The sequence below is a fragment of the Saccopteryx leptura genome, chromosome 1, assembly GCF_036850995.1.
Source record: "Saccopteryx leptura isolate mSacLep1 chromosome 1, mSacLep1_pri_phased_curated, whole genome shotgun sequence".
Taxonomy (NCBI): Eukaryota; Metazoa; Chordata; class Mammalia; order Chiroptera; family Emballonuridae; genus Saccopteryx; species Saccopteryx leptura.
Window position 1 is genome coordinate 7,920,456 of NC_089503.1, and position 20,381 is coordinate 7,940,836.

The following is a 20,381-nucleotide window of genomic DNA, read 5'->3' on the forward strand; positions in this document are numbered from 1 at the left end:
GATCGCAGTCCCGGGCAGTCAACTGCGCAGGCAGGTACTAAGTGACCAGACCGTTCTAGGGGTATAATCTGCAACACCCACCATCACTTCATCCACAGAGAAAACGAGGCTGAGAGGGGTTAGGTCGTTCGTTGAAAGTGACAGAACCAGCCTGACCAGGTGGTGGCACAGTGGATAGAGCATCAGACTGGGATGTGGAGGACCCAAGTTTGAGACCCCGAGGTTGCCAGTTTGAGCGCGGGCTCATCTGGTTTGAGCAAAGCTCACCAGTTTGAGCCCAAGGTCACTGGCTCGAGCAAGGGGTCACTCGGTCTGCTGTAGCCCCCTCCCCAGGCACATATGAGAAAGCAATCAATGAACAACTAAGGAGCCGCAACAAAGAACTGATGCTTCTCATCTCTCTCCCTTCCTGTCTGTCTGTCCCTATCTGTCCCTCTCTCTAACTCTGTCACAAAAAAAAAAAAAAAGTGACAGGACCAGCCTTGGACGGCTCCCACCATGCCGAGGGAGGCTAGAGCTGAGGCTGTGCAGACAGAAGGTGCCGGGGGTAGCGGACCAGGCGGACCTCCTGGTCACTAGGGAGCAGAGCCCGAAGTGGGTACTGAGGCCCGAGGCGCTGCCCTCCCCTGCCCCCTGCAGAGCCTGGGCCCCCTCCTCACCAGCCCCTCCTCTAGCGCCTCCCTGGGAGCTCCAGCTGACCTTCCCTCCTTCAAGTGCCTGGCCTCCATGGCCACAGATGCCATGGCATCCAGCTCGCCCACCTGGTCCCCTTCTCTTGCCCCCTCTCCCACTCCAGCCTTCTTCAATCGCTGAAACACTCCCGGCTGTCTGTGCCTCCAGGCCTTTGCACTTGCTGTTCTTCCTGCCTCAGTGCCCTTCCCCCACATCCTTACCTGACTGGTTGGTTTGGGCCTCAGTTCACATGTCACCTTTCCTGGACCCTTAACTAAGGCAGCCCTTTCCTGTCACCTATCAAACCAATGGTACCCCACCTGGTTGACTACAGTGGTCAGCACTATCTGCCACCACCTCACTGTGTCCCCACTAGCCTGAGTGCGGCAGCTAGTGGGCAGGAATGCCTCTGTCTAGCTCACTGAAGTGCCCCTAGCCCACATGGGCCCTCACCAGATTGGCCCTTCAACCCAGCCTGTCAGCCCGCCCCAGAACTCAGCTCAGTCCAGAAATGACAAAGCAGTTTCATCCTGTGCTTTGCAGCTCGTAGCCTTTGAGAATTCTGAGGCGGTTTCCAAGACCATCTGGTGATGAAAGAGGATGGCTCCCCGGGAAGGAGGGAGGGAGAAGGAGGGGAGGAGGGAGGGGAGGGTAAAGGAGGAGGGGGAGGGGAGGGGAAAGGGGGAGGGGAAAGGAGGAGGGGGAGGGGAGGGGGAAAGGGGGAGGGGAAAGGAGGAGGGGGAGGGGAGGGGGAAAGGGGGAGGGTAAAGGAGGAGGGGGAGGGGAGGGGGAAAGGGGGAGGGGAAAGGAGGAGGGGGAGGGGAGGAGTGGGAGGAGGAATGGCAATATCCAAGCCATCAACTAGCTACCCCTACCTTCTGAGCCTTATCTCCCCTCTTCACCACCACCCAGGGGGCCAGGCACCTTCCCCTGCCAGCCTGAAGTCAAGTGTTCTCACCTCTGTTCTCTGGGCTTCCATCTGGACCCTGATCGTAAACCAGAACAGCAGCCACAGCCTCCAGGGGGCCCTCCCTCCCTGCCTACAGCCTCTCCCACCACCCCTTGCACTCAGCTTCTAACACCCCTTTCTTCTCCCATCATTTCTCTGACCCAGATTTCCTGGTGGCTCCACGGCCCTCATTTTCTACCTAGACCCCTGGCAAAACCCAGGTGTAACCATCCGTGTCCCACCACTCTCCAGGAGGGGAATGTGTCATGGGCATCAGTGTCCTCGTCCCTCCAGGAAGGGCTCCCTCATCAATCCCACCTGCTTGGCCAGACTCTCCAAGCACACTCTCAATTCGGATTCACTGAAGCCCAAAAGAGGGACAGTGCCTGCCCAAGGCCACCAGAGTTAGTGGCTACACCAGAACAGAGCTCTGCCCCCTGAGGCTCCTGCCAGCACTGGAGATATACGTTCCCTGAGGGTCCTGCTCGCCACTGAACCCCCAGATCTAGATCGCTGCCCAGAACGGAGGGAGGGGCTCCCCCATACTTGTGAGATGCATGAGGTACTGACTAGCTGGGACCCCTGGACACACTGAGGGAGTGGACCTGGGACAAGAGTCCCTTCCTTCTGCCTACGGCCCAGCCCCGACCAGCCTTACGCCCCGAGCCCCAGCAGCTCAGAACTCTCATTATCAGAACGGGACTGAGCTGACCTCATGGTCCAATGCACTTCCAGATGGGGCCTTTCTGTGTGAAGCTGTCACCCACACAGGCTGACTGTCCCTCGAGCCCTGCAGAGTGACAATGGCACTGAGAAAGCCAAACCCTTCCAAACATCCAGCTTGTAGGGCTGCTCCAACGGATAGCACCCCTCCCCTGCCTCACAGCCCTGGGGTCTCTGTCAGTACTTCACCCACTCTGGGAGCCAAGGTTCTGAGGGGCCCGAGTCAAAGCTGAAGTGGCCTTTCAGCCTTCCTGAACCCGGCCAGGGAACAAAGTGGGCACTGGCTTTGTGCTGGGGCCTCGAGCCACCCTCCTCCTGGACGAGGCCATACCCCAGGGTGACCAGGCCAGCAGGACCACATAAGCAGACCATTCACGGTCCTGAGGGGGAGCAGGAATGTGATGGGGAGGGAGTGGGGGCAGAGGAAGTGGGAGGGGAAACAAGCTGGCCAGCTGCAGGGACAAGGAGCCTGAGGAAGGGCGGCCACATGGACCCCCCACACACCAGCTCTTCAAAAACACAAGCCCAGGGACCCACAGTCCTGACCAACAGCCTGGAGGGTGGAGGGGCAGCTGAGCTGGGAGGGGGGAGCCCCCGGAAACAGCCAGCAGGAAGAGGGCGGGCGAGAACAGCAGCTGGGCAGGAAGCTCCAATGATGGGCAGGGGGTGGGGGACCTGCATACACTCTCCCAAGCCAGCTGCCGCGCCTCGTCCCGGGCAGAGGCACAAGCCGCAACCGCCAGGAGCCCCAGGGATCAGCTATCCACTTCTTGACCCGCCAGGAGCCCCAGGGATCAGCTACCCACTTCTTGACCCGCTAGGAGCCCCAAGGATCAGCTACCCACTTCTTGACTCGCTAGGAGCCCCAGGGATCAGCTATCCACTTCTTGACCCGCTAGGAGCCCCAGGGATCAGCTGTCCACTTCTTGACCCGCTAGGAGCCCCAGGGATCAGCTACCCACTTCTTGACCCGCTAGGAGCCCCAGGGATCAGCTATCCACTTCTTGACCCGCTAGGAGCCCCAGGGATCAGCTACCCACTTCTTGACCCGCTAGGAGCCCCAGGGATCAGCTGTCCACTTCTTGACCCTGCTCCTCTACAAGGAAGGAGAAGTTCAAGCTCGAAGAACAGGCCTGGCCCTGGCACCAGTGGGGGCACCTCTCACCTGACCCTCTTCCTGTTCTAGCCAGGAGGCCAGGAGGCTGGAGGCCCTACTCAGAGGTCGCAGAGAACTCCCAGCCCCCCCCCCCCCCCGCCCCGGCCTGAGGGTCTGGAGAGCCACTGCCCTCACTTCCGCTCCATCCGGGCCTTGGGAGTCTCAGCCTGAAAGGGCAGGACGCTGGTGGTCACAGACCGGAAACCAGGCAGGGCTGGAGGACTCCTGACAAGAGAAGTCGAGTTCCCTCTCATCCTGCCTTCCCTCACCCCAGGACAAGTCTCATCTTTAGGGGTGGCTGCTCGTTAGGCTGAGAACAACCCTCCTCCTTGCCCTCAAGAGTAGATGCAGCTCAGAGAGGTCAGCCGAGGGCCGCCAAGGCTTCCGTCTGACCTCGGTTCTACCCCTCACTGGTCCCACCAGTCCACCTCCATTTCCTCATCTGCAAGACAGGGCTGGTCACAAGGAAAAGGTGAAATTCTGCTGACAAAATACCAGCTCGGGCTGTAGCGCAGACCAGGTGCTCGGCACATGCAGGCCCCTGCCCTCTCTGTCTCGTAGTCTTTCCCCTGCCGCCCCAGGCCCCACACCCCCAAGGCTGACGGCAGGCCTGGTCCCCTTGCCGCCCCAGGCCCCACACCCCCAAGGCTGACGGCAGGCCTGGTCCCCTTGCCGCCCCAGGCCCCACAACCCCGCTGCCCCAGGCTCCACACTGCCAAGGCTGACGGCAGGCCTGGTCCCCTTGCCGCCCTAGGCCCCACACCGCCAAGGCTGACGGCAGGCCTGCTCCCCTGCTGCCCCAGGCCCCACACTGCCGAGGCTGATGGCAGGCCTGGCTCCTCCTCTGCCACTAGCAGAATGAAAGGAGGTGGAGGCGGAGGAGCCAGGCATCCTCTCGGGGCTCGGGGTCCTCAAAAGGGTGGACAGCTCCAGGGCACATGTAAGTCCCACCTGCCCTAGATGATGTACGGCAGCCACAGGTTCGGGAACCTGTCCCCTCCCTTCTCACCGGTCAGCACCCTTCCCGCCCTTTTGCTCGGGCTTCTCATTGCCAAGCCTTACCCAGAAGAGGGGAGACAAGCCAGAGCGCAAAGGTGTCCACGGCGACATCCGGGAGCTGCAGGACATCACGGACGGCACGGTGCAGCTCGTGGGCGCTGACGGACGGCAGGTTCTCTACAGCCAGGGGTACCACTGTGTCATCCGCCAGGTACACCAGCACATCGGCTGCTGCAGGGGGTGGGGGCGTAGTCAGCTGGGCCCCGTGCCGGCACAGGCATGTGCATCAGGCACCCTCCAGCCCCCACTCTATACCCCCAGCTGCCCTGCAGGACCCTGTGAAGGGTGCCACCTGTTAGGACTTACTCCAGACCCTCAAAACACCCAGAAACCCAGCACCTCTGCGCCGGGGATGGGCCCGGCCCACCCTAACCCCCAAAGGTTCAAGTCAGGGCAGGCCACTGCACCCCCACACCCCCCAGCAGCCCCAAGGACTCTCCCGTGCTTCTCCCTGCAGGAGCACATCCCCCTGTGGGCACCGAGGCAGACAGGCGAATCTGTGGTGAGGGTACAGCAGTCAGTCTCTCGGGCGGGAGCGGGGAGAGGGGTGACCCACACTGTCCCAAGGCAAGGCACTGCCTCTCTCTGGCCCCGGCTAAGATGGGAACTGAGGACTAAAGGCCACCCTAGGGCAAAGCAAGATGCAGCGCTCAGCTTCCTTAGGACTCCTCAGCCTCAGAACTCAGTACCACAGCCCTGCAGGGCAGCCTGAAACAGGCCAGGGAAAGCACAAGCTGAGCATTGCCTTGTGCCAGCCTCCGGCATGCCTTTTCAGAGCCCAGAGCCAAAAGGAGACCCTTGGAAGAGCAGCCAGATTCAAATCCCCACTTCTGGAATCATAGCGACTGTGAAGTAGCACTGAGCCTGGAAGCCAAATAACTTGGGTTCCAATCCTCACCCAGCCATTGGCTAGCTGGCTGTCTTCAGCACGTCAGTGAGTGGGGGCTGCCTCCTGAAATGCAGGGCCAATACCCTCCCTCACAGAGTGGCTGTGAATCAAATGCAGTGAAGACTGTGAAAGGCAAGGGCACAGTTTATCATTAACACAAGTGAAGGTGCTTTTTGGATACTTAAGTCTGTCCCCTAAAACTGCTTTCTCAAGAGATCATAAAATCTCCTGGAGGCTGAGATTCAGCCATTTTTTTCTCTTTGAGAGAGAAGCATCAACTTGTAGTTATATGTCACTTAAGTTTTCACTGACTGCTTCTCATATGTGCCTTGATGGTGGGGCAGGGGCTCCAAGCCAAGCCAAGGACCCTTTGCTCATGCCAGTGACCTTGGGCTTCAAGCCAGTGATCCTGTGCTCAAGCAAATGACTTCAGGGTTTTGTACCTGGGACCTCAGCATCCCACCTCGACACTCAATCCACTGCGCCACTACCGGTCAGGCTTTTTTTTTTTGTTGGTCTTTTTCCGAAGTGAGAAGCCAGGAGGCAATCAGACAGACTTCTGCATGTGCCCGACCGGGATGGCATACTCACCAAGGGGCAATGCTCGGCCCCACTGGGGCGCTGCTCTGTTGTGGTCAGAACCATTCTAGCGCCTGAGGCAGAGGCCACAGAGCCATCCTCAGAGCCCCGGCCAACCTTGCTACAATGGAGCCTTGGCTGAGGGAGGGGAAGAGAGAGACAGAGAGAAAGGAGAGAGGGAAGGGTGGAGAAGCAGATGGGTGCTTCTCCTGTGTGCCCTGGCCGGGAATAGAACTCAGGGCTTCCACACGCCGGGCCAGCGCTCTGCCACTGAGCCAACTAGCCAGGGCCCTGGTCGGGCAATTTTTAAAAAATATTTTATTTAACCTGACCAGGTGGCGGCGCAGTGGATAGAACATCGGACTGGGATGCTGAAGACCCAGGTTCGAGACCCCGAGGTCGCCAGCTTGAGCACAGGCTCATCTGGTTTGAGCAAAAGCTCACCAGCTTGGACCCAAGGTCACTGGCTCGAGCAAGGTGTTACTCGGTCTGCTGAAGGCCCACGGTCAAGGCATATATGAGAAAGCCATCAATGAACAACTAAGGTGTCGCAATGCGCAATGAAAAACTAATAATTGGCCCTGGCCGGTTGGCTCAGCAGTAGAGCGTCGGCCTGGCATGCGGGGGACCCGGGTTCGATTCCCGGCCAGGGCACACAGGAGAAGCGCCCATTTGCTTCTCCACCCCCCCTCTTCCTTCCTCTCTGTCTCTCTCTTCCCCTCCCGCAGCCAAGGCTCCATTGGAGCAAAGATGGCCCGGGCACTGGGGATGGCTCCTTGGCCTCTGCCCCAGGCGCTAGAGTGGCCCTGGAGGGGCAGAGCATCGCCCCCTGGTGGGCAGAGTGTCGCCCCTGGTGGGCATGCCGGGTGGATCCTGGTTGGGCGCATGCAGGAGTCTGACTGTGTGTCCCGTCCCCCCCCCCCACCCCCCCACCCCCCGTTTCCAGCTTCAGAAAAATACAAAAAAAAAAAAAAAAAAAATGACCATAATGGCCTGACCAGGCGGTGGCGCAGTGGATAAAGCATTGGACGGGGATCCGGAGGACTCAGGTTCGAGACCCTGAGGTCGCCAGCTTGAGCGCAGGTTCATCTGGTTTGAGCAAAGCTCACCAGCTTGAGCCCAAGGTCGCTGGCTCCAGCAAGGGGTTACTCGATCTGCTGAAGGCCCGCGGTCAAGGCACATATGAGAAAGCAATCAATGAACAACTAAGGGGTCACAATGAAAAACTGATGACTGATGCTTCTCATTTCTCTCCATTCCTGTCTGTCTGTCCCTCTCTCTGACTCTCTCTCTGTCTCTGTAAAAAAATAAAAAATAAAGTGACCATAATGGTTTCTATCTGCTAAAGGGTGTTTGTGAGAAAGAAATCCAACAAAAAAAGAGAACGAGTCACTTTTCATTCATCAGATTTTTTAAAAATTTCAGTTCTGTGAGACATGCTCATTTTACAAGTGAGAAAAAAGGAGATTTAAGAAGCATTCCCAGTCCTGGCCAGTTACTCAGTGAGTTAGAGCGTTGTCCCAAAACACCGAGGTTGCGGGTTCAATCCCTGGTCAGGACACACACACAGGAAGTGACGACTGAACGCACAACTACATGGAACAACAAACGAATGCTTCTCTATCTCTGTTTAAAATCAACAAAGAAAAAAAAAATGAAGACCCAACTTGGCCAGTAGCTTAATAACAAAACCAGGTCCTCTGACTGACTTGTGTCACCTTCCCAAACCTCAACATACCTTCCTTGTTAATTAACACATAAGATTCTCATTAATGGAAGAGATGACAAGCCAGAACCACTTCCCCAGAGCTGCGGTCCCAAGAGGGTACGGCGGGGAGACGGGGACAGGGACCCACCTCGGGCTCCCACGGAGGACACGCTGCTTCGCTGGGACCGCTCGGCGGGGCCGGGCTGCCCCACATTGCCTTCCGCCCCGTCCATCTGCGGAGGGAGAGAGGAAGAACAGTTACTGGGGACCTGGGATGAGGACCGGGGCGTCCCACCGGCTCTCACTAAGGAAGGGAGGACCCCGGGCTGAGCTGCAAAGGTGAACGGAGAAGTCCGGAGCGGCGGCGTGCAGACCAGCGGGGCGGGGGCGGGGGTCCTCAGCCGACCGCAGGCCAGGTGGGAGGGGTCGGGCCTCGGCCAGGGGCGGCGGGAGCTCGGCTTGCCGGCGCGCTCAGGCAAGAAGCGCGCAGCCCTGTCGCCGTGCTCTCACCTCGCAGGGACGCGGTGCCGGCCGCCTCGGCCCAGGCTGCTGCCTTGACTCCCACCCCAGCTCCGGTTCGGGTTCCGCCGCCCGCCAAGACTCCCGCTGCACCTCGGGCTCCTGCTCCCGGGGCTGTGACGCGGAAGCAGCGGCCGAGGTAGCGCGGCACGCACGGCCCCGCCTCCCCAGCGCGGAAGCCAATTGGAACCCGGGGCCGCCACGCACGCGCCCTCTCCGCTGCCCGCACGCTCACGGGACCCCCCGCGTTCCTGCGCATGCCCGGGGCGCCCAGGTCACACGCCTCGTTTTTCTGGTCACACCCTGGGATGGCCCCAGTACGAACCAAAGTCGTCACCAGTTCGACTGATCAAGGGCGGGCGGCCAACCACCCCGCTAGCCTGTAACAGGGTGTGGAAGGTTCAAGGCAATTGGAGATCTGGGCGTGAGCTCTGGCACTGGTGTGTGACTTTGTGCCTGTCCCCATCACCTGTAAAGTGGAGATGCTTCCAGGGACCTGACAGGAGTTCACACTGTGCTGGGGCCCTGGGTCGAGATGTACAGCGCCTCCGGGCCCGTGAGCCACGGTGATGAGCTCTTTGCTGTGGTCAGGAGACTGGGTGCCTGTCCTGACTCATCCTGGACAAATCCCTTTGCCCCTTACCTCCGCTCCTGGGCTTGTTTCCTAGTCTGTAAAATGAAGATGACCTCCAAGGACCCTCAACTTATCCACTGGAAATCCAGGCTGGGCACACTTGTTTTTCCAGGGAGCAGTCACATGAGCCTTTGCTATCTTAGATACACAGCCTCAGAGACCTTGAGGCCTTACCAGGCTGGGAAAAGGCAGGAGCAGGTGTGAAACCACCTATCCCCAAGGTCACGTCACCAACATGTTCTGTCAATGCCAGCATGTGTGTGCCTGAGGTGTGGATCTCAGGGAGAAAAACAGGTCCATGGGGTGCCTTCCTGTGTTAGAACAGGAGGTTGTTCTGAGTGAAAACAGTGAACTCAGTGATCAGCAGAATGAGGAAGGATTTAGGGTGGGGGACGTGGGGGAAGGTGGGCGGTCAGCCTCATCAGGCTCTGATTCCCTTTCTTCGGAAGGTAGCTTCAGCTCCTACCTAGCCCAGGTCTTGTTTCCTCAGCATTTGAAATACCTTTTAGCTTGTCCCCTGGGACCCACACTACCCTACAATTAAGCCCATTACATCTTCCTTACCAGCATGACCTGAACAATCAGGGAAGCTCAGATGTGAGCTGGAGAGAAGAGTACACAGTAGCAACAGACATCGCCCTCCTGGTTCTCAGCTCTGTGACCTTCAGATCAGGACATGTTGGCTCAGTGGCCTTCCTAAACCCACTGGAGCAAAGTGGGAATGCAGCTCAGTGTTGCTGAGTGCTTACTGGGTGTGAGCCTGGGCTGGGGCAGGGGACGGAGACCTGGGTGAGACATGTAAGCTTGTGTTATGTGCTAACCGGGCAGTGCAGGGAGAGAGGAGAGAGAGAGGCCCTGGAGAAACACGTGTTTAAAACCACATAAGATGACAGGATTGCCTTTAAAAATAGAAAATGCCACAAGCAGGAAGGGAAGGGTCCTCAGTTCCTCAGCACCTACTGTGTGCTAGGCCCTTTCCTGTGTTCCCTCAGGTCACCCTTGTGGACTCTGGGAGTGGAATAAGAGAACATAATTGCCATCTATAGAGCATGTACAATGTGCCAGAACCCCTCTAAGTGCTTTAATCCATATAACACACCAAGATGACTGTTATAGCTCCATTTTATGGTGAGAAAACAGGATCAAAAAGGTTAAATAACAAAGCAAAGGTCTGGTGTATGTGTGGTGGTGGTGAGGTGGCTGAAACCCAGGCCCATGGAAGAAGGGCAGAGATTCCTGAAGGCATTCCATGTGGTGGGAGCTGCTGCAGGAACAAGGTTGGGGCACCAGGGAAGCCCTGGGCAATCACAGCACAACAGGTGCAGCAGGGACGTTGGGGTGGCACCCTGCGGAGGGGTTAATACCAGGGTGAGGGGTGGGGGAGGTTGGCAGGCAGTGAGGATGTTCTGGAGGCTGTGTGCTGAGATTAGAGCTCTGCTCTGCCAGGCTGAGGCTTAACCTGGAGGAACCTGCAGGAGGACTGGAGAAGAGCTAGCCAGGGGTGGAGCTGTTCGTCTGCAAGGCTCTGGGCAGTGCTAACTGGTCTCCTGGGAGCTAGAGTGGTAAGGTGGGATTAGAGGGTGGGGCCCATTCTGAAATGAGTGGACAGCTCACAGGCCTTTAGAAGGTCTTAAACTAGGAATCAGCTGGCTGGTCCTGTGCTTTTGCAAGCATTAAGGAGCCTGAGGCCCACAAAGGGGGTTGCCCAGCATCACGCAGGAGAGAACGAGCGGAAGTAGGATTGTAGCCCAGCCCTCCGTAAGAGGCCAGTCCTCAGGAAGGTCTTGGGGCAGCCCAAGGAGCACCAGGAAACTCCAGGGGGAGGAGGTCAGAGATGAACCCCTGTTTCTTAGCACCTGTTCCCCTACAAGAAAGTAGTGGGGTGGAAAGGATCTTCTTTGGCAGAGGGAGAGAAGTAGGGTGAGCAGGTCTGGCCCTTGGGCATCTGATGGGAAAGAAGAGCTACAACAAGATCTGGAGGGGCAGGTGGGGCATTGTTGTGCCTTTATTCTTTGCGGCCCTTTGGAGATAGGGGGGAAGGAACTGGAGACCCAGGGCTGGTGCCGGGCTGTCCACTGGTGCTGCCGCCTGACTTGTCCACTCATTCGTTCTTTCAATTAATATGTATTGAGTATCTACACTGTGCCACACACTGTTCTAAGCCTTCAAAATAACACTAGTGAACAAAACAGCCAGATCTCCCTGCCCAGGCAGACGAGTTAATTACACAGTGTTTCAGAAGATGAGGTGCCAGAAGTGCTGGGCAGGTAGGGCAGATGGCAGTACTGAATGAGATGCTCAGGTGGGCTTGCTCTCTGGGTCCCACACCAGAGGAGGCCAACAGGAAGGTGGAACAGCCAATGCGAAAGCCTGGAGGCAGGAGTCCGTTTGACGAAGAGAAGGAGGCCGACCCTGGCCTGGTAGCTCAGTTGGTCAGAGCATTGTCCCAATATGCCAAGGTTGTAGGTTCAATCCCCAATCAGGGCACATACAAGAATCAACCAATGAATGCATAAATAAGTGGAGCAACAAATCAATGTTTCTCTCTCTCTCTCTCAAATCAAAAAGAGAGGCAGAACCTGATTGGTGGTGGCACAGTGGATAGAATGTCGACCTGAGACACAGAGGCCTAAGGTTCCAAAACCCAAGGTCACTGACTTGAGCGCGGGCACATCTGGTTTGAGTGCCAGGCTTCCTTGACTGTGGGGTGGCCAGCTTGAGTGTGGGATCATTGACATGATCCCACAGTCGCTGGCTGGAGCCTAAGGGGCCTGAGTCTTGAGCAAGGGGTCACTGGCTTTACCTGAGCTCCCGGTCAAGGCACATATGAGAAGCAATCAATGAACAAATAAAGTGACACAACTATGAGTTGATGCTTCTCATCTCTCTCCCTTTCTGTCTCTCTCTTTTTTAGAGAGAGTGAGGGGAGGAGGCCAGGGTGGCTGGGGCAAAGCAAGCAAGGAAGTGGCCAGAGGTGACAACAGAAAAGATGGGGCAGTGCTGTGAGGGCTCCTCGAGCCTGGGACAGTAACTCTGGCTGCTGAGTGGAAAACATACTGGAAGTGGGAAAGGGGTGGAGAGAGGGGGCCGGTCATGGGCCGGAATCCGGAATCCGAGTGGGGGTGACAGTGGCTTGGGGTGGAGCCGCAGCAGTGGAGGGGTTGGGGGCGGATTCAGCTCTAGTTTGAAGCCCAGCATGGAATGCCCTCATGGAAGGGTGGTGAGGCATGCGGGGGGGGGGGGTCAGGACCACTCTGAGGTTTGGCCCCCGCATTTGGGGCCTTCACAGATTCCTATAGGCAGTGGCTCCTGAGCTCTGGTCTCTGTGCTCTCAAAAGAAGAGCCCACTCCTCTTCATCCCCTCTTCTCCCTCATCTCCAGGGAGAGGACTCAGCCCCCTGCCCTGTCACTTTGGGTTGTTGTTGTCCAAAAGAAACAGGCGGTCAAAGCCTGCTCAGCTCAAAGCACTTTCCTCACCCTTCAGACACTCGAAACCCCCAGCTTTCCCTGGGAGAGAGCTCCGGGAGGAGGCCGGAGGAGGCTGTTTATGACTCATTTGGGGAGTAGTAAACAATCCAACAATCCGGGGAGGAGGCCTGGCCTCAGGCCCCGGTGACTCACTCCTGTGGGGTGGTCCCCACCCTGTCAGCTTCCGTGGTTCTCCAGTGCCCAGGAAGACCTTGGGCTGGGCCTGCCCCCTGGTGGCACGGCCCATCTCCTCAGCCTCCCTGCCTGTCCCGGATGGGATGAATGGCTGTGGGCCAGGCTGGGCACTCCGGGCCTTGCCCCTGAGCAGGCGCATTAAACCCGTGCTGACTGAGGCAGCCAGGAAGGGCTCGGCCAGGGTCCTGGGCCTGGCTGCCAGTCCTGGCCACACTGCAAGGCCATCGTGGGCTGGCAGGGCTGGCAGGTCACCATGGGCCGTCATCCCTGCCCCGTGAGCTTTCACACTGCATGCCCCTTCCAGTCCTTCAGGGCCACCCAAGCAGGCTGTTCCCCTCTGCTGATGTCCAAGGTCTGGGCACCGGGCCACGGCCTCCCACCCCCACCCAGGGTTAAACATTAGTGGGAGGTTATCAGGCCAGGTTTGCGGAGGGATAGGGTGAGTTACACTTTCACCAGCACCTCCTCTGCCGAAGCACCGGTTCCCACCTGGCTGGACAATGCCTGTGGAGGAGTTTGTGGCCGGCTGGATCTCTGGTGAGACATTTTTCTTCTTTCTGTCACGTCACCCCAAATGGGGGGTCACTCCCTGGGGATGGTGGGTGACAGAGGATGAGCCGAGGCCAAAGTCCTGGAGCCCCCGGAGGTGGCTGTCCCAGAGCCTCCTGGGAGTTGTTCCAGGGGAGAGGACAGGAATACACAGGCGGCAAGATGCTACTGAGTCCCAAGGCTGTGCTGCCTGTCCCCTGCCGAGAGGGGGGCCAAGGTGAGAGCACCCTGGTACACCCACAGCACTGCGCCTCGAACCTCACTCTCCAAGCCTGCCTGTGGGGCTCAGAAAAAGTTCACCTTTGACCTCACCGCTGTCCTGAGTTCCCCTTTGGGCCTCTGCTTAGACTCACAGAGCTAGTGAAGAGATGTGCTTTGGGGGTAAAGACTGGATGCCTGGGCCTTGAGGCCTGCTGGCTGTGGGCTCGGCTCAGCTTCTGGGTGACATTCCTCTTAGGAGGAGAGGGACATGCTGAACCTGTCTCCTGGGGATGCAGCCTCTCCCAAAGCTCCGGGACCAACCTCTGCTCTCGAGGGCAAGGCCGGGGGGAGAGCTGGCCTGGGGCTGGGCCCCTCCCGCGGTGCCAGCTAGACTCCCTTAGGTACCCCCAGTGCTGCACTGCTGGCTGACCCCAGAGCACTGGGGGAGCAGGACTTGGCCTGGACCAGGGCCCTGAACTGGACTGTGGCTGTGAGCTAAAGGAAAGGAGGGAGGGAGGGAGGGAGGGAGGGGGAGGGAGGCAGGCTGTCAGGGAGGCAGGAGCAGTGGAGACTCCTTCAGAGTCCATGGCTAGATAAGCCAGCAAGATGCTCGTGTGGGCTCCCAGTGCGGACACCATGCGTCTGTGGTTGGCTCCTCCCTTCTGCACGTGTGTCCTCCAGGCAAAGTTGGGCTCCTCCTGGTGTCCCCAGGCTTCCACAGCGCAGAGCCTGGCGTAGAGGAGAGTCCAAGGGGGCAGCTGCAGTTTCTGTGGGGCCTGGTCGAATGTCCTGCCCTCTCCTGCCTGAACATCTCTTTCCTCTCAGCACAGGCTTGCTCCTCGAGCCTGGTGTGAGGGGCCTCACGCCTAGCACCTTCTTGTCACCACAGGCGCTCTGGGCTTGGTCCTGGGACATCCCTTTGACACTATAAAGGTGAGTCTAGAAGACGCGCCCCAGGAGCGACAGGCGTCGCCTGAACCAAATGTCAGGACGCCCCGAGAGAGCGCAGGGCCTGGCTGACAGAGGCTCTCTGCCCCGCCTCTCCTGCCCTGCTGGCATCCTGCTCAGAGGGGCACGGGCCTGATGCACGCCCGCCTGCCCGCCTGCTCTGTCCTCCCGTCCAGGTACGGCTGCAGACCCAGACCTCGTACCAAGGCATCATTGACTGTATGGTGAAGACTTACCGCCATGAGTCGGTGGGTGGCCTGCTTCCTGGGGGTTTCAGGGTGGGAGGCACTGAGCGGTCAGAAGCAGCTTCCTCTTCCCCAGGCAGAGGGAAGAGGGAAGAGGGAAGCCCCAAGTCTGAGGCCACTGGGGGCAGGGCGGTAGCTTAGTGTCTCAAGGGTGGTACTCAGGCCAGCCCAGCCTCGACTGCGTCCGCCTCCAGCCGGGCTCAGGGTGGTTTCCAGCTAGAGGCGGCCTGGCCAGGGCTGGCAAGGGCAAAGGGGGCTCCCACACCCCCCACTCACTCCGATGCTGTCCTCTCCCTGCAGCTCCTGGGCTTCTTCAAGGGGATGAGCTTCCCCATAGCCAGCGTAGCCCTGGTCAACTCAGTCCTGTTCGGGGTCTACAGCAATACCCTCCAGGCGCTCTCGGCCACCTCCCACCAGGAGCGGCGAGTCCAGCCACCCAGCTACACGCATGTCTTCATAGCTGGCTGTGTCGGGGGGTTCCTGCAGGTCAGGGCAGCATGGGGGTGGATGCAAACACACACACATGGATGCAGTAACGGTCAGTGTGTCCTTCCTTCCCCCCAGCTGCAGACCGTGGCCTTCCCCATCAGAATGTGAAGAGCTGTGGGGAGATGGGCAGCTCCTGCTCTTCCCAACAACCTGGCCGCTGAGCTGCAGCCTTCTACGCTGCAGGCCTAGAGGGGAGGGTCATGGAGAACAGAGTGGGCAAAAGACAAAGAGGGCTCTCTGTGGGGGCAGGATGAGGGAGATGGTGCCAAGAGGATACCACGGAGAAGCAGCCAATGCTGCACTCTGAGGCAGATGGCTTCCCCACCTCTGGAGGGCGCCTGCCAACCTCAGGGTTATGAGAAGACCTCTCTCCAAGGTGACCTTCCATCCTGGAGAACTGACAGCCCCCACAGAGGCCTGAGGCCAGTCCTGATGTGGTCCTGGCACACCCCGGCCCCTACCCTGCTCAGCTCCTGGGCCTGTGGCGCCGGGTGCCTGAAGTCAGTGAGCCCTGCCAGGGACCACGGTGTGCAGATCTCCCTGGGGGAGGGCCACGGTATTAGTCATTCGGTAATTCCGATCATTTGGTTTTGATCCTTGTTCTTAGCACTTAAATACTGGGCTTTTGAGGGGTAAGGTGGAGGGAAGAGGGGCCTCCAGGAACCAAGGGAGCCCCAGCCTGCCTCTGCCCCACACCCCAGCCAGGTGCCTTGGGTCACCCTCTATTTGGCATCTGCCCTGATGCTCCTGACAGACTTCGTGGGGCATAGAGCAAGGGCAAAGGACAGTCAGCCAGCTCACTGGAGTGAATTAATAATTCATGAGGTCCCAGAAGGTCCTGGCTTCTCTTCTGCTTCTTTGCAGGGTGCATACCTGCATATTTCCCAAGCCCTAAGACCTGGCACCCCCAGAAACAAGGATGAGAACTGAGGCTCCAGGCCAAGCAGCCTGATTTAGGCCTAGCCAGGCCCAGCTCCAAAGTCAGCCTCTCCTCCAGCTCTTTGGAAAGTAGGACGTATTCCAGTACTGGGAACTCTTGGGTTATGATGGGGACTAGGGTCCAGGGATCAACTGGAGCCCAGGTTTGCTGTCAAGTCTATGACTTCAGTCTTGGAGCAGAAAGTGTGTTTTAGTGTGGAGGTGGGGAGGAAGAGCAAGAAAGAGACTCTGGTTAGCAAAGGGCAGGGACTGACAGCTTCCGCTGTGCACAGGAGTTGCTTTGGCTGGCTAAGGCTGACCCTGTCTAACAGCGCAGCAGTATCTGATGTCCCCACTGCCCCCATGGGCACGAATGGGGAGGAGGGCCCTGACCAACCCCTACCTGCCACCCTACCTTTGGCCTAGCCATTTCCCTGGCTCCTAGGAGACTAGGGCTCAGAAGCACACCCCCTGGAGAAGCTCTTAGCTTGGCACTGCCAGTATGCTCCAGAGGGTGACATCAGGGCCCCATTACACAGGGAGGGTCCCAGCCCATGGCCCTTCTTTCAGGGGACGAAGCCAGCAAACTTGGCCTGCCACCCTCTAATATCACTGCCAGAGCCAAGCACCGGCCATTGACCATCTCCACGGTGAGGGACTGAGCTCCTATACCTTCCACAACACACACACACACACACACACACACACACACACACACACACACACCCCAGAAGTCCCTAAATGCTCTGCTAACCTCAGCCTGACCTCAACTCTCAGCCAGCAGTGGACCTTGGCTTAGCTGAATCCCTGACCCAAGCCTTAGCCCCTCCCCTGACCTCCCTTCATGTGCGCCCAGCACCCACCCTCAGTCCCAGTCCTATTCCCAGTCTGTGTCTCGTCTGCCTCAGCCAGCTGGTAGGAGTTCCAGGACCTGCAGACCTCACCCTGTCACCCACATTCTGTTAGAACGCCAGTCGTTGGAGGGGGGGTGAGAGGCAGGAAGGGCTGGCCCAGTGCTTGCCCCCTCAGGGGCCTCTGGGGGAGGGAGAAGCTATGAAGCTGGGACCCCCAACACGAACGAGGTGACCTTAGCCCTGGCAAGGGGCCGGAGCATTGCTGTGCCCGGACTGAACGCTTTCTGCGGACTCAGCACTGCACACCCATGCTCACTCCAGGGTTTGGAGAGGATTTTCCCACTCCTGAGCTCTGTGCACGCACCAGGCGAGTGGGTGCTCTTGCCTGAGGAGCAGGGCCGTGCTGCCCTCTGTCAGGGGCCTGGTGCTGAGGAGGTAGCCCCGGCCCTTCCACAGCCCCGAGTTGAGAAGCGGAGGGCTGGCAGTGGCAAAGCGAGCTCCTGGGGAAGACCCTGCCCTGTCTGCCCACAGCTTTCCTCTGGTCAGAGTAAGCTGTCCCCGCGTGAATCCCTGCCCAGGCCTCTACGCTTCCTTCCTTACAGGCCTACTTTCTTGCCCCTTTTGATCTCATCAAAGTTCGACTACAAAACCAGACGGAGCTGAGGACACAGCCCAGCAGCCCCCTGCCCCGATACCAGGGCCCCATGCACTGCCTGGCCTCCATCTTCCGGGAGGAGGGGCCCCGGGGGCTGTTCCGGGGGGCCTGGGCCCTGACGCTGAGGGACACCCCCACACTGGGAATCTACTTCGCCACCTATGAATGGCTCTGTCGCGAATCCACGCCAAATGGCCAGAACCCTAGTAAGTGAAGTGGTGGGAGAGGGTGGGAGGCAGAGAGGAGTGAGGCGGGGAGCTGGCCCATCACGGAGGGCAGCGGGAGACATGGGCCAGGGAGGGCGTTCCCTGGTCTGACCCTGCTCCGGGCTCCGTCTACCCCAGGCTCAACCACAGTGCTGGTGGCAGGGGGCTTTGCAGGCATCACCTCCTGGGTGACAGCCACCCCCTTGGATGTGATCAAGTCTCGGATGCAGATGGCCGGGCCGAAGCAGAGGGAGTATGGGGGGGTGCTGGACTGCATGGTCAGCAGCGTCCGGCAGGAAGGCCTGGGGGTCTTCTTCCGGGGGCTGACCATCAACAGTGCCCGCGCCTTCCCTGTCAACGCCGTCACCTTCCTCAGTTATGAGCACCTCCTCCACCGATGGGAACGAGCCTGACCAGGCACTTCCAGCAACTCTCCAAGGGACTGACTCCCCCCCACCCCCGCCCAAATTGGAGGCCAAATTGAACCTGCCAGGTTGAGATTCTAATGCAAGAGGTTCAACCGTCTTTGCCAAGGCACCTCCCAGCCTGGGAGACGCAGATAGGGATGGGGAGACAGCAGTGGGGAGCAGGCCCCCCAGCCCTGCTCTGCCCAGAACCCAAGGCCGACTTCAGCACTCGCCTGGATCCTTTCGTAAACCAACTAACCAGAGTGCCGGTGACATTCCAGTCCCTATCCTGTGACTTTACCGCTTCAGGAGCTCTTAGCCTCTGCTCAGCTGCCTGGGTGCTAACTACTTCCCGAATTCCAGGGGCAGCATCCTCACCTACCGCCCAGCTCACCTCCCTTCATACCTCTCCCCACCTGACTGGCCATCCCAGAATTCCTCAGTGTCTCTTGTCACTCTCAGGGCAAAGCCCAAACTCCACCCCCTCCTGACAGGGCATTTGGGGGCACCTCCCTGCCGACTAGCTTTCCTCTACCTTGGCAGCTTCAGTGGCCTAGCTGTTCGCGGAGAACCAGCTGTGCCCCCTCGTCACCACTAGCCTGGAAGGCTTAGTCCCTCCTGGCCAACACTGGTCATTGCTGAGGGGTGGTGACTCCATCATTTCTCTGGCTGGACCCACTCCCAGACCGGGCTGAGCACTGTTTCCTGGGGTCCTCCCTTGGCTCCTGCCCCCCTGCCCCAGACTGCCTGTGGGGTCTGCAGGCCCCCTGCCTCTCCCTGACAGGTCTGTCTGCCCCAGGGTCATCCCCAGCGGGAGTGGAGCCAGAGGTCGGGCATGTCTGCACAGCCGCTCCCATCCATGGCACATGTCTTTATTTATCTCAGTTGCAAAGTGGGCATTAAAAACCAGCTAAGAGGGTTCACTTAACTGGCAATAAAGCTGAGCGGAGTTTGTACCCACTACTGTCCTGATCTGGTCTGAGATCAGCCTGGGCTGCCTCATGATGGACCGAATGCCCGGAATCCCTGCCACTTACCGGGCTCTCCCTGTAAAAACAGTCATGGCAGGCTCACCACTGTCGGCAGAGGAGGGGCCTCAGCTCAGTGTGTAACATCCAGGTTACCCAGCTGGCATGCCACACACTTGCCTGGATGCATCAGAGCCCCCGACTGCAGAGCTCAGTTACTTTGTTAGCCTGCTCTCCCTGGGGACCTTGACAGTCTCCCTCGGGTCACCTCAGTTCAAATTCACCCAAGCAGACCTGCCAGCGTCAGCCAGCTGTCCTTCGCTGGGCCGCAGACTCCATCAGCATATCATGGCCACAGGGTGTGTGGCCACTGAGCCAGGGTATGTGTCCCAGCCTCCTTTGCAGCTCGCTGGGCCCTGTGCCTGGGTTCTTGCTAGAGAAATGTGTGAGGTGTGCACGTGGCCGGTCACCGACTTACAAGGAAGTTGCTCGCTGTCGGCTGGAATGCTGACCGTGGAAGGACCGCTGCGGATACAGGAGGTGCCCCGCTGGTCCAGACCTGGGTGACGGCTGCACTCTGACGTCTCTGCCGCAACAGTTTAGCCTTCTCACTGGCTGACTCACACAGCAGGTGAGGGTCTATGATTTGAGGTTAGGGTGGCCCCAGTGTGGTCCATGGAGCGGTGGCCTCAGGACCTCCTGGAGCTGGTTGGAAACGTGTCCCAGGCCCCAGCTGGGACTGATCGAACCAGAATGTCTGATGCTGGGGCCCAGGAAACTGTGTCGTACAAAGTACGTGCTCCGGTGACTTTTACACTCAAAACAGTGTTCTGGCTGCTCCTAACAGCAGAAATGTGCTGCCCTTTCAAGTAAGGGAGCTGTGCGTCTGGTGGAAGGGACTTGAATCCCAGTGCTAGAGGCCTCTACTCCGCACTGATTAGGAAGCTTGTCCTGGGATGGAAAAACAGGGTCTGCCTGAGCCAGTCACTGCCCTTTCTGTGCCTCAGTTTCCTCCAACATCTCTTCCGACTGGTCAGCCTGTGAGCCCCAGTGGCCAGCCAGCACCACCGCAGTGCCAGAGATTTTGGGTGGCACACGACAGTCATCGGAATTCCCAGGGCAGTCTGTGGCTGGAAGGAGGCGGAGAACATGCATGTGAAGGAGGAGGTGGCTCTCACAACCCGGGGAAGAAGGGCCGGGAGGTCCGGGTGGGCTCTGCAGGCTGCCATCTCTCACCACGTTACCAGTTAGCAAGAGGATATAATACGAAAGTCCTTTTTCCATTTTGTTTAAACTAAACCCTTTGTGGGGTGTAATTTTGCCCATTAGTCCATATTTGCACCACCTGGGTGCACACTTGCGTGTGCCCGCTGCTTCTCTCCAGAGATGT

General features: G+C 58.8%; 2 protein-coding genes across 4 annotated transcripts in view; one reads left to right on the plus strand and one right to left on the minus strand.

The window, feature by feature from the left end:
• Positions 1-8,397, minus strand: part of FRMD8 (FERM domain containing 8) — a 30,275-nt gene extending 21,878 nt beyond the window's left edge. For both annotated transcript variants that reach the window (XM_066353650.1, XM_066353658.1), the window contains exons 1-3: positions 8,246-8,397; positions 7,884-7,968; positions 4,563-4,730 (exon numbers count right to left, since the gene is read on the minus strand). In XM_066353650.1, the coding sequence (XP_066209747.1) occupies positions 4,563-4,730; positions 7,884-7,968 (253 nt within the window). In that variant the 5' untranslated portion in view covers positions 8,246-8,397. The remainder of the gene's footprint in view (positions 1-4,562; positions 4,731-7,883; positions 7,969-8,245) is intronic.
• Positions 8,398-12,980: 4,583 nt separating this feature from the next.
• On the plus strand, positions 12,981-19,491 carry SLC25A45 (solute carrier family 25 member 45). Of its 2 annotated transcripts, XM_066357743.1 has the most exons (6): positions 12,981-13,088; positions 14,191-14,234; positions 14,426-14,497; positions 14,795-14,980; positions 17,358-17,616; positions 17,755-19,485. In XM_066357743.1, exons 1-6 carry the CDS (start codon positions 13,052-13,054, stop codon positions 18,027-18,029), a joined length of 873 nt encoding a protein of 290 aa, XP_066213840.1. In that variant the 5' UTR covers positions 12,981-13,051; the 3' UTR covers positions 18,030-19,485. The 2 variants fall into 2 exon arrangements, with proteins under 2 accessions (XP_066213840.1, XP_066213891.1); XM_066357794.1 differs by lacking the exon at positions 14,795-14,980 and having other exon boundaries at positions 17,755-19,491.
• The last annotated feature ends 890 nt before the right edge of the window (positions 19,492-20,381 follow it).

Bases quoted from the DNA above. Each gene is read 5' to 3' on its own strand.
- SLC25A45 (XM_066357743.1), top strand. From the start codon at position 13,052: ATGCCTGTGGAGGAGTTTGTGGCCGGCTGGATCTCTG. The intron at 14,235-14,425 runs GTGAGTCTAGAA...CCTCCCGTCCAG, and splicing joins ATCCCTTTGACACTATAAAG to GTACGGCTGCAGACCCAGAC. The intron at 14,981-17,357 runs GTCAGGGCAGCA...CCTTCCTTACAG, and splicing joins GTGTCGGGGGGTTCCTGCAG to GCCTACTTTCTTGCCCCTTT.